A 13,306-nucleotide genomic window follows, 5' to 3' on the forward strand; every position below is an offset into this window, starting at 1 on the left:
GAATGTATTTCCTATTTTTGAACTGCATAATTTCATATTACAAAAAGTAATTTACTAGTATTTAATTGGACAACACAACCTCTTATAGCTAAATTGCTTTTTTATTCTTTTATCAATATTAGTATACTTTTTAAAAGTCTTAAACCATGTTCGTTATAGTGATCACAGTAGTGGGTGTCTATATAGTGCATCATGGTTAAGGGAAGCTCATATGTAAGTCTTCACTTACTGTCTCTAATCTGTTAGAACTGTTGGTATTTCAGATAATTGGAAGAAAGTACCTTAAATCCACAAACATTTGTAGTGCATTTCATTGCTGATAACAGGAATACCTGAGTCTGGGTAATTTAAAAAGAACAGAGGTTTATCAGCTCACTCTGGAGGTCCCAGGTCCAGATCCCACATGTGGTATGGGTCTCCTTGCTGGTGGGTCAAATAGCAGAGGGCAGAAGTGAGTGTGTCCGCGTCACATGTCTGTCTCCTCCCCTCTCCTCATAAACCCAGGGCTCGATTTGGGGGGCCTCATCACTTCCCAAAGGCTTCCTTTCAACATGATCAACAGATTAATCCCATCACAATGGCTCACCCAGTTTTTAACACATGAATTTCGGGAGGACACATTCAAACCATGGGAGGAATTCAGACTGACTGTAGTCACATGGCGTCACACGTCTGACATTTTCCAAGCAGAGGTTTAAGTCAGCAGTGAAGGGGCGACTGCCTGAGTGCTGAGTTCTTTACTGTTTCTAAGAGCTGCTCTTGTCAGCTGATCGTTGCCGATACTTTAATACAAGGTGAGTTCACGGGGTTACACATAGGTCGATCACAGTAACTGAATCATACAGTTCTACTCATTTATCCTCCCTCCCAAAAGGACATATCCTTGCAAATTTGAATATTTATCAGTTGAATTATAAAGTGTTATTTATGTGTTTTTGTTTTGTTTTATTTTCCCTCAGAAGGAGCATAACCTTCAAGTGCTGGGTCTGGTGAAATCAGACGAAGGGTTTTATCAGTGTATTGCTGAGAATGACTTTGGAAACGTGCAAGCAGGAGCCCAGCTGATAATTCTTGAACATGGTAAGAGGGCCGAGGTAGTGCGGTCTGCAAGGCTGACTCAGCGTGTAGGGGGCTAGCTACCGGTAAGAGGGCCGAGGTAGTGTGGTGTGTGAGGCCAACTCAGCATGTGGGGGGCTAGCACCTGGTAAGAGGGCTGAGGTAGTGTGGTCTCTGAGGCCGACTTGGCGTGTGGGGGGCTAGCACCTGGTAAGAGGGCTGAGGCAGTGTGGTCTGTGAGACCAACTCAGGGTGGGGGGTTAGCACTCAGTAAGAGGGCCGAGGTAATGCGGTCTGTGAGGCTCTCAGCGTGTAGGGGGCTAGCACCCGGTAAGAGGGCCGAGGTAGTGCGGTCTGCGAGGGTGACTCAGCGTTTGAGGGGCTAGCACCCGGTAGGAGGGCCGAGGTAGTGCAGTCTGTGAGGCCAACTCATCGTGTGGGGGCTAGCACCCGGTAAGAGCGCCGTCGGCTAGTTGCAGAGATTTTGTATCTAAGTGCACATCTTCCTGCTGGCTAATGAGGGTGCAGTCCGTTTGTGTCTCTCCCTCACCCTGTTAAACCATTTGATAACACCATTCTGTTCACTGCTTCTGAAAGATTACTGACTCAACCCACTCATTGTTCTCTTCGGAAGTTCTCCTAGGGAGTCAGAGATCTGGACAAAGACTTATTAATATCAGCATGAGTAATTTAAAGAGAAAACGAGACAGGCATAGAGAGAAGAAGAATAGGAAGTGACTATGTGCTCTAAAATAGAGGAAGTAGTTAAAATAATTATAGCATAACCTTAGGGTAGAAAAATTATTTGCTATTAAAAACCATGCCTTTGATACTCTGATAATATCAGGAAAATCCCAGAATATAACGTCAAGTGGAAAAGTACTAGAAACAATCTGAATTTAGTTTAAAAAGTGTGTTCCCACACCAAAATATTGGTATTATTATTTTTCAGGGATGCTATTTCCTCAGTGTTCTAAAACAATCATACATTACTTTCTCTGTAATCGGTAAAGGTGTTTTCAATGCTAGAAGTACTAATGCTTTAATGCTGAAAAGGCGTGTCTTTAAGTGCCCGCCTTTCTGTCCGCTGCCATCGAGGAGGGTAGAAGGACGTAGACAGGAGTTAGGGCGACAGACGGCCCTAGGCTGGGAGACCCGGGTCTGCGGCAGGGACTGCAGACCTGGCGGACCTTGCTGTACCCTTCGGTGTGGTAGCACGAGGGCCGACGACCCCTGGCCCGTCGGAGCCTCTTCTCTATCCGCTGGCCTCCCATGCTTCCAGGAGTGGGATGCAATGTGCACACGTGCATTCCCAAATCCGCTGGCCGTGCATGGGCCTTGTAGTTTGTTTATTTGGTAGCTCCGTTGATATCTTAAAGAACACAGTTTGGGACACACTGACGTAGGGACATTTAAGGATCCCTGGACCGGACTGAGGCTGGCCAAGTGTGGCCTGAGGGCTAGATCCAGCTCATGCCCTGTTTTTGTAAATAAAGGTTTATTGTGAAACAGCCACACGTGTTTGTCCACAGACTGTCCGTGTCCTGTCCGTGGTGGTTTTCACGCTGTAATGGCAGAGGTAACTACTGCTGGCAGAGTCCAAAGGGCCCTTAAAGTCTAAGAGATTTGTTCTCTGGCCCTCAGAGCCAACGACGGGACTGTACGATACAGACCCTTCGGCCCTGGTCATCTGTGGCCTGCGTCATTGCTGGTCAGTGGCAGGCAGCTTCACTTGACGCTTTAAATGGAAAAAGTGAGGGAGAGGCGAGGAGGAGGGACGTGAAGAATGTAAGGGTGAGAGAAGGCAGTCAGGTTTTGAGTGTGAATAGCGAGGAAACTTGCCCAGCCTCGTGGCTCCAGGGCGGAGCTGCGGAGAACTGCGGAGCACTGCAGAGCAGACCCGGTTTGCAGGAAACCTTTAGACCACGGCCGAGTGGATGTAACCCCCAGGAACACAGGAGTCAAGTGCTGGAAGCCGGGGGAGTCCATGGGAGTGCCTGTCTCCATAGTCCTTGCTTGAAAACTTGTGGAAAGCATCCAGGTGTCTCTGGCAGTCCTGCTGTGGTGGCTTACGTCTGGGGGAGTTTTCCAACCCCTGGAAGTGTGCATCTCTGCCTGTCCACCTTCAGCCTACGGCCGGTGAGGTGGTAGGCCACCAGCTGATGTGGTTGGACAGCATGGTTATTAATTATCAAATGCAACTTCCTGGTAAGAGTTAAAATAATACCACATTGTGCAACATCACCAGGAAACATTGGAAAGTAGAATTGGAATGTTGCTTCAAACATTCTTTCTTAGTCAAAACATAGGAAATATAGCTTATAATATTCTACTTTATTTTTAGGCATTTTTAGTAACAGCAACTCTCTTGATTTTAGAAGAACTTGTGTCTTTTAAAATATTTCATTGAACATAAAATAGTATTTTTATTTGCTGCCATTTCAAATTAGTATAGCCTGTCATATTTTTTTTTGGTGAAAATACTGTCTTTCTTTTTTCTTTTTTTTTTAGTAATCTTTATTGACTGCTTTTTTTTTTAATTGGCATATAAATGATTGCAGCTATGTTAAGAGTAGTAAGAGTTGTGGTAAAATTCTGCAGATTTTTCCATTCACTTTTATTGGCCCTTCTTCCTGTGTCAGTTTGAATTTAAAAATAGATACCAAAGCTGTCATACGAGGCTGGGATGCGGAGACACAGAAGCGCGCGTTTTCTCCTGATGTGCTGCCATGCCCACTCTCACAACTCCGACTTCAGTTCCAGTCAGAGAGAAGGCTGATGAGAAGGGAGGGTGTGGACTTGTTTTCAGTAGAGGAAATTCACACCTGGTAGTGCATGCGTGATCTCTAGGATGCTGTGGCCTGGTAGATAAGGGCGCATGTCCAGTGTCCCCACCTCCTCCCCCCCCCTTTCTTTTTTGGACAGAAACATTTGTCAGAAATTCCAGATAGTATCTGAGATTAGCATTAAGTAATGAAAGTTCTGGAATAAGTGACTAATGGCCTGGCATGATTAAAGGCGGGTTAGACAGCAGGAAATCACTAATTGCTAGTGGAATGTTTTAAATATGAAGTACTAGGATATATAGTAGTTTGTGTTGGTGTTAAAGGTCAAAGTCTCATCAGTTATTTTGCCTTGGGGGGGCAGTAATAGTAACTTTAGGAAAAGTTTTACAGAAGGTAACTGTTTTGTAATCCAACTTCTTAAATACGAATTTCATGTCCAGGGGCTTTTTTTAAGACAGAAAATGCATGTGATGTTAATGCCTAGGTTCTAGTTCTCGTCTGCCATGGACTGACTGAGTGGTTGGGTTTGGTACAGAAATTCTGTGAGGTTTTATTTTCTAAAAAAATTGAAGAATTCAGTTCAGCGATCTCTTGGGCTCCTTCTCACTGCTAATAAAAATGCAGTCGTTTTTATAATACATGAATTTACTGTGTGTTTGAAAACACTTCTTCTGCCTGGGCATTAAAGGAGATGCACTTTCAGGCAGACCCAGGCACTCCTGGTCAGGGACCTTCCTCAGTGCCGTGACTGGGGTAGGGAGAGGGCCCTACGCTCAGGCCCTGGAGCACTGGTCTGGGTCCCCTCCCTCCACCCACGAGCTGGCTCGCCGTTACCTTTCCTGTGAGTGTAAGCAATGAGCTCTGCACAGCTCACCTCTGAGGACACACAGAGTAACACACACAACAGTCTGCGAGGTGTAGACACTCCACATTTAAGGTAATAGTAACCGAAAGGACACAGAAAGGCAAAGCTCCCGGAGAAATTCAGTAGTCAGCATTAAACTCAATTAGAGCGGAGATGAAAAGTCAGCTTCGTGATTCAAAGATGACAGAATAAAAAACAGCAAAAATCCACTTACTATTCAGTTAGATCACATAAATTTGCAAAACGAGAATCATCTCATGTGATCAGATTGCAAGGCAGCTGAAAGGTCTGGTTGAAACGAGACTTGCAGCTAAAATGTTTTAAAATAGCAGATGTGCACTGTCAAAAATAAAAATGCATAATTGACCGAGAGAAAAGGGAGTTTACTTTTAACCCTTCCTACAGATAGACCTGGTTAACAAGCCTCTCTGATGTATTCATTCATTCAGTAACTACTGTTGAGCAGAATTCCGCCTCTCTGTAAAAGTCCTCCTTCATCGCGCCAGGTGGTGGGATGAAATAGCTTGTAACAAGCAGGCGTGCTTCTTTTGCCCTCATAATGCTCATGGGGACAGACAATAAGCAAGGAAATGAATAAACAAGACAATGAAAACTTTTATGTCTACTGAAAGGAAATTTTAAAAAATGCTCTGATAAAAAATTACTGGGTGTAGAGTAGGAGTTAAATTTTTTTTTCTTTTTTTTTTTACTAGAGTAGGAGTTATTTTTTTTTTTCTTTTTTTTTTTTTGGAGAGATTTTCACTGTAGGGCGCGTGCGCTCGCCAGACAGACAGAGAGAGACATAGAGACAGAAAGCGAGAAATCACCCCCCAGGGGGGATGGTCACGCCGCAATCCCTTCTCCTCCATTCTCCTCTCGGGATCTTGGGCACGCACGCACACGCGCCCGGCGTGAGTTTTAAGCCACCGGATCCGGGACACGAACCGCGGTCGACTACGTGGGAGTCCAGCGACATAGCCATTACGCTAACTGCTGGTTCCCGAGTAGGAGTTATTTTTGAAACAGTGAACCTTTCTGTGAGGTGAGGTCCTTTCTGTGTGGTGATATTCAGATGAGACCTGAAGGGTTAGAAGGAAGATATGTGTGTGTTACACTTACGTACACATGCACACAGTCACATAGAAACTTTACTTGCAGAAGTGACATCAGACTTTTCTGTGACTTTATGTTAGTATGTTACGGCCATGTCAGCATTTACAGGTTTATCTTTTTTTTCAGTTGCTCTGTACTCATCAGACTGGAGCATGAGGGTACCTAGGTTTTTAAGTTCTTGAAAGCAATGTAAATTTTTTAAAATGCAATTTTAGAATTGCATTTAGAGTAACTTAGAACGTGGGCCCAGATGGTGGCATAAAAGCGCTCTGGCGCTCTGAGAGGCTGACCCACCTGGGTAGGTTCGGGCTCACATTCAGTAACTTCCTGGAGTACACTAGGGTGGGTCGTGACGTGAAGACCCCATTGGGCATGCTCCTCCCTCCCTCCCTTTCCCTGTCTGTCTGTCTCTGTCTGTCTCATTTGTGAAAGAAAGAAACTACAGTTTAAAAAAATAATAATTAAGGATTTGTGTACCCTTTTGCTATAATTTGAATAATGGTTTGTCCACAAAGGTTACTGTTCTGGAAGCTTGGTCTCCAGTATAATGGCTTTGGGAGGTGGTGAGACCTTTAAGACGTGGGTCCTAATGGGACAGCACCAGCCAGCCAGCAGGGGCGTGGGAGAGACAAACAGGAAGTGTGGAGTTCGGTTTCCTCTCTCCTTGCACATGCTGCCTGCCTCGTTCTATGCATCTGTCAGCCCTGTCGTGATGTCACACAGTGGTTTGCTTGATGTTGGCCCATGGTGCTTTCCAGCCACTGGAATCGTGAGCCAGTTAAAACTCTGTTCCTTATAGATCACTCAGTCTCAGATATTTCTGTTCAGCAACACAAACAATACTATTTGTAATAATTTATCTTGAAGATAGAATTGGGACCAGCAGGTTCCGTGGTATTTAAGGTGCTGGACACTCCCACATGGCTGACCACGGTTCGAGTCCTGGATCTGGTGGCTTGCTTTCTCACTCTCTTTCTCTCTCTGTGTGTCTCTCTCTAGTCAAATTAAAATAAAATAGGTGGATAAATAATTTTTTTTTAAGATACGGTTAAGAAATAGTTAAGGATGCATACGTCAGACTGTCGGAAATCTGGGAATGGCCTCATCAGTACATCCAGGACGGGAGCTCGTTAAACGTGTGACTGCAGTGGAGTGCTAGGTAGCTCTTACCAAGACTCAAGTAGATCAGCGTATGGGAAAATACTCCGGTTACAATATCTAACAAGGCAAGTTGCAGCAAAGGGTTTGTAGTCTGGTTTTGTTTGTGAGAGAGATGAGAGGGGAGGGTGTAGGCATGTACATGCTCCCATGAGTTTTACCAGTCCACACAGCCACCTGTGAACGGTGGCTACGTCTGTAGGATGGGATGGAAGAGTCTGAAGATGGGGAGGAAAGGACAGTTTTTGAAAGTGAGATTGAAAAAATATAGAAATAAAACTTGAAATATTTAAATTCATGTCTAAGGATTTCTACTTTGAAAGGTGGTTGTATTTTATTATTTTTTAGAGAGATTTTTGGTTTTAAGGTGTGTGCGCATGCCAGAGAGACAGAAAGCGAGAAACCACCCCTGGGGGGATGGCCATGCTGCACTCCCTTCTCCTTCATTCTCCTCTTGAGATCTTGGGCAGGCACGTACACAGGCCTAGTGTGAATTTCAAGTCGCCAGGTCCAGGACTTGAACCATGGTCGAATACATGAGAGTTCAGTAATGCAACCATTACTCTATCTGCTCGGCCCACAAGGTAGTTTTAAACTCTCTGAGTTTTACTTCTTGAAACAGTGCCGTGGGAGAAGAAAATAGGTCAAGTGTGTTTGACAGCAGTCTACAAATGTTGGTTGTTGCAGCATTTTTTCCCTGGAAGATGAGTCGCAGCATACACATGATAAGGTGGTAAGGTACATTTTACTAAAATGTTAACAACAAATTTGTTCCGTGTAGCCAGCTGTTTTTCTGAGTACACAGGCTGCACAGAGATTCAAAGCTATCTGGCAGAGAAGGTCTATGCTCTTAGTATGGGTCAGACCTTAGAAATCCGAGTATTTGGCCAAACTGGAAGCTCGAGTGACTTGCCTTTGAATAACTAGTCAGCCGGCCAGCAGGTGGCATGGTGGTAAGGCACTGGATCCCACCCAGCTGACTCCATGGTTCAAGTCCTGGACCTGGTGGGTTGAAACTCACACTGTATGCATGCCCGCCCAAAATTCTGAGAGGAGACTGGAGGAGAAGGGATTGCGATGTGGCCGTCTCTGGGGAGTTAGGGGGTGATTTCTCACTTCCCCTCTCTCTGTCTCTCTCTGGTAAGTGCATGCACCTTATAGCAGATAAATAGCATCAAAGTCAGAACCAACACCCTGTGTTCCAATTCCAAACATTACCCCTTTAGCAAGTTCATGTTTTTTTTTTCTTTTTTGAGAGGTTTTTGCTATAGGGCGCATGTGCTCGCCAGCACGACAGAGACAGAGACAGAAAGTGAGAAATCACCCCCGGAGGGATGGCCATGCCACAATCCCTTCTCCTCCGTTCTCCTCTCGGGATCTTGGGCACGCACGCACACGTGCCCGGCGTGAGTTTAAGCCACCGGGTCCGGGACGCGAATGTGGGAGTCCAGCGACATAGCCATTACACTAACTGCAAGTTCATGTTTTCCAGAAAAACATCATTTACATTCTTTTATTTCCATTTATGTTCTGTGTCACGCTCAGTGCCCTGAGACACCATCCTGGCCTTCTGTCACGCTTGGTATTCTGAGAGTCACCGTCCCAGCCTGATGTCACTCTTGGTGCCCTGAGTCACTCCCCAGCCACACTTCGGCAGGCTGTATTTTTTGCTCGGAGGCCACGCTTCCTGTGTGCCTGAGACCTTCTGTGTTTACATCTGCCATCCCGGTGTGACCATCAGAAGTGCCTCCTTTACTCACATGAACCCGGGCGTGAGCAATGTACCCTGTACCCATCCCAAGTATGGCCAGTTTATTGAGTCTTAACCAGCAGTGCCAGGGTAGAGGTTTTGGATATGGGTCTGAACGGATTGCACTACGAGCCATGCTGAATGCCAGAGTGCTGCCGTAGCTCAGAATGGGGAGAAGTGAGCTCTGCTAGGTCGAACAGGCACGGAAGTCTTTTTAAAAAATATTTATAAGACGTTTTTGCCTTAGGGTATATGCACTCGCTGGAGAGAGAGCGAAAGACAGAGCCAGTGACAGTGAGAGGGAAAGCGAGAAATCACCCCCAAGGGGGGATAGCCACACCACAATCCCACACACCCCATCTGACTTTGAAGCTACTGGGTCCAGGATTTGAGCCATGGTCAGCCATGTGGGAGTCCAGCAACGTCACCACTATGCCATTTGCTGGTCCCCAAGGAAGACTTTTCAAAGACTGTGGCATGTGGACTGAGCCTAGAGGGAGTGGGGGACTGATGTGTCAGATTCCATGAAAGTGGAGGAGGATTGATGGTTCAGGTGTGCACGTAGGAAGCTCAAAGCGCATGCAGAGCGGGGCAGCTCCACGTGCCAGCATTCAGAGAAGTGTGCTTATGGGAAGGTGCAGGGCCACCAAGTGGTTTCATCTCATCAGGGGTAGCATCTGCCAAGCACTTGGGAGACTCAGCAGGTTTTTGGCACATAGGAAAATAAAACAAGCAGCCCTTTAAGCGGATTCGAGCATTAGGGACATGCCGACTGGTTTTAGAGGAAAAGACGGAATTGTGATACGGATTAGGAGGGTTTGCCCCAGATTAGAGGTGATGTTTAAGGCCCTCAACTCAGAGGCAGCAATGAAAAGACTGGCTTCAGAAGGAAGTAAGATTCCTGCCTTACTGGCTATGTGGAACGGGGGCGAGGGAGCGATTGGAGTTTGACACCGCAGGGTAGAGAGCCTCTCTGTGAAATCTCGTCTGCTTGGATGGAACAAGGTTTTCCCTGCAGTGCAGAGTCGCTCGCACTGGAATAAGTGCTGTTCTCACTGGAGTGGCAGACGCGTGATTGATGTACGAGTAGTCCGTTTAATGTTGGGCATTAACTTCGTTTTTTTATTTTTTGGTCTAAAGTTCTGATTTTTTTTTTCCTTTTAAACAGACATGGCTTTTTATTTTATTTCTAAGGTTTTTGCTATAGTGTGTGTATACTCACCTGAGAGAGACAGAGGGAAAGTGAGAAATCATCCCCTGGGGGATGGCCACATCACAGTCTCTTCTCCTCCATCCTCTTCCCAGGCTTTTGAGCACACGTGCACACACGCCTGGCATGATTTTCAAGCTTCCAGGTCTGGGACTCAAACTGTTGTCCGCCATGTGGGAATCCAGTGCCTTAACCACTACGCCACCTGCTGGCCCCAAGAGTCATGAATTTTAAGACCAGAACGTGGTCATCCACATGATAACTTAGTGCCTCAGTGATAGTGTTTGTGTTTGGAGTTACACCGGCCTGCAGATGCCATTTCTGGGGGTAGTGATAGCTTTAGAAACTATCAGAGAGCGTACTTGAATTTGATACTATTATTTTGTTATAAAGGAAGAATCCATTATGCAGTGCTAAAACGCCAGAAGGAGAGTAGTATGTCTGAATAACTTTTAATTGGTAGCTATATTTAAGAGATGCTAAATTATACAATAATGTCATAGCTGGCAGAACGCCATTGGTTCTGAAAGCCATCACTGGCAATCTGGCTATGTATATAGACCTGACTTCGTAGCATCTTAATGCTGGATCGGTGCATTTTTCACTGTAGGTTAGTGCTTTTGGCATGGAGAATCTCTCCCAAGTGATGCATGCTGAAGAATTCATGAGAAATAAAAAGAATAGCAGAATTTGATATGCACTTTGGGAAATGTTTTTCTTTGGTATTGGCATTTTAAATGCCACAACTGCCTCGTAACTGTTGTAATATTGTTTTAATTAAAATTTTAGCTGTACACATATTTTTCAGAGCCATCTTTTTGTTTGTTTGTTTTTGAGAGTTTTGCTATAGGGCATGTGCACTTGCCAGAGAGAGAGACAAACAGAAAGTGAGAAATCATCCCCCCAGGGGGGGTGGCCACACCACAATCCCTTCTACTCTCCGGATTCCAGATTCTGGGCACACAAGCACACATGCCCAGTGTGAGTTTTAAGCCACTGGGTCTGGGGCTCAGAACCCACTCAGCTACGTGAAAGTCCAGCGATGTAACCGGTACACCTCTGCAGGCCCCATGCAGAGGGATCTTTATTCGCCACCAGAATTCCTGGCTGAGCTTCCCTGTGCACAGTGTGTACCCGAGCATCGTGGCCCCCAAAGGACAAAACGAATGGGAGAGACTTCCTGAGTTCCAGCTTGGTGATTTTCCTTCTGGATTTGAAACAGTGTCTGTCTTCAGTTAGCACTCTTTTACACATTCGAATAGTTCTAGTTTCTTTTAAAATAGTTTTGTTAAAGATCTTTATTAGCAACTTGAATTCTGTTGCTTTTTACATAATCTGAGGAGTTCACACAAACTGCTAGCATTTGGACGTCTGAGTCTAAAAAGACGCTCTTTCTCTCTCGGGGTCTCGTAAGCCTGCTTGTGACTGAGTTCATGTGAAGTCAGTGCTACTTCTGATTAGTCCCACTGGGTGTGGAGCACAGGTACCCTGCGCTGGCCCCCCTTCTCCCCCGGGCCGCTGGAATCTTACTGACACCCCTTTGGGCCGGAATGGAAGGAGGGAAGGGCGCTGATGGGTCCTGCGTCATCCCATCTAGCACACCTTGTTTAATGAGAGCTTTTGATGTCAGGAAGAAGTCAGATGACTTCCTCAAAATCAAAACATCTCTCCTGCACTGGGTTGGGAGGGGCGCTTTTGTATTCATTTTGTTTTATAACTTCCTTTAATTGTTTTTTAAGTCATTCGTTTGAACCAGCAGTTCCCTGCAGGGACTGTCAGAGCACACCCCCTCTGCAGTGGCCCACCAGGGTGTGTGCCTGTGTTCCCACGTTCACTGCGCCCCAGGAGGAGCTCACAGTTGGTGGCATCATCACACGTGACTCCTCTTCCCCCACTGAAATTGCTCGAACACTCCAAGCCTGAAGCCTGGGCATTTTCTGTGAGTCTCTGTTCACATTGCCTCTGACCCTCCCCTCTCTCCCAGCAATTCAGCAGCTCTACTGATGGGCATTTCTGGTGCTCGGGTAGCTTTTATTTATTTAAATTTAAGTAATTAATTAATTTAAATTTGACCAGAGAGAAACAGACCGGGAGTGGGGGGGATGAGAAAGTAAGCTGCCAGGTCTGGGAAAGAGAGACAGGTAAAGTGAGAAAGCAAGCTGCTAGGTCCGGGACTCGGACCATGGTCAGCCTGTGGGAGTCCAGTCCCGTAACCACCACGCCACCTGCTGGCTCCCTAGTAGCTTTAAATCATTTCGTTTGGAACATGTTATTCTCTTCGAGAGCCAAGGAGGCTGAATACCAGGTTCATAAGCACCAACCCAGTGGGGCCTCAGGCTGCTGGGAAACCCCATTAGGCTTTCTGGTCTGCTCCCTCCCCATTCCCTGTACATCAGTTACGCTGAATCTCTAAGCTCTCCGATCCGTTAACCCCTTACTTCAGAAGATGACCCCACATCTCCCACATCCTGGGGTCTGAGGGTTTAGGGGGTGTGTGAAACGCGCAGACACCGTGAGGAGGGTGCCGGGGTCCTGCATGTGAGTACTGAAGAGAACTGAGGCACCTGACCAGGCGCACATGCTCACACAACTTCGGAACCCGCACGTGACCCGAGCCTGTCTGCCGTGCGGAAGGACACCCATGGAGACACTGTGCGGTGCTGTGGAGGGAGCGCCATTCTCAGCACCTCCGCCCGCCTCGCCTCGCTCACCTTGTGTGTCAGCACGTCTGCAGCTTGCTCGCCAGGAGTCTCCCTTCTAGCAGGATCCAGTCCTGTATCTCTGTGTTTCAAGGCCCGCATTTATCTTTTTTTTTTTTTTTTTGGCCATTGGACATGTGCATTCATGAGAGAGACAGGAAAAGGAAAGTAAGAAATTACCCCCAGGGGAGATGGACACACCACAGTTCCTTCTCCATTCTCTTCTTGGGATTTTGGCAAGCATGCACACACACCCAGCATGATTTTCAAGCCATCAGGTCCAGGATTCGAACTGTGGTCAGCTATGGGAGAGTCCAGTGCTTTAACCACTGTGCCACCTGCTGGCTCCAAGGCCCATATTTAAATGTCGCCTCAGCTGCAAGGCTCTTGACAATCCTTCAGTAGAAAGAACACTCTTAATTTGAAACTGGTTTTAGATTTATTTGACCTCCTATTTAACACTTTCTACTTTATACAGAGGTCTTCAAAAAAGTCATGGGCAGGGAACCAGCAGTTAGCATAATGGCTATGTCGCTGGACTCCCACGTAGTTGACCGCAGTTCGCATCCCGGACCCGGTGGCACGTGTGCGTGCGTGCTCAAGATCCCGAGAGGAGAATGGAGGAGAAGGGATTTGCGGCGTGGCCATCCCCCCGGGGGGTGATTTCTC

At 46.4% G+C, this 13,306-nt stretch overlaps 1 protein-coding gene across 8 annotated transcripts in view; it reads left to right on the forward strand.

Moving 5' to 3' along the window:
• The window catches only part of NEO1 (neogenin 1), a gene marked incomplete at its 5' end in the record, with an annotated part of 82,445 nt that overhangs the window by 15,498 nt on the left and 53,641 nt on the right, over nt 1-13,306 (forward strand). For all 8 annotated transcript variants that reach the window (XM_014583747.1, XM_014583753.1, XM_014583748.1 and 5 more), the window contains 1 exon segment: nt 960-1,080. In XM_014583747.1, coding sequence (XP_014439233.1) covers nt 960-1,080 — 121 coding nt within the window.

Source organism: Tupaia chinensis, unplaced genomic scaffold (genome assembly GCF_000334495.1).
Source record: "Tupaia chinensis unplaced genomic scaffold, TupChi_1.0 Scaffold144682_1, whole genome shotgun sequence".
Lineage (NCBI taxonomy): Eukaryota > Metazoa > Chordata > Mammalia > Scandentia > Tupaiidae > Tupaia > Tupaia belangeri.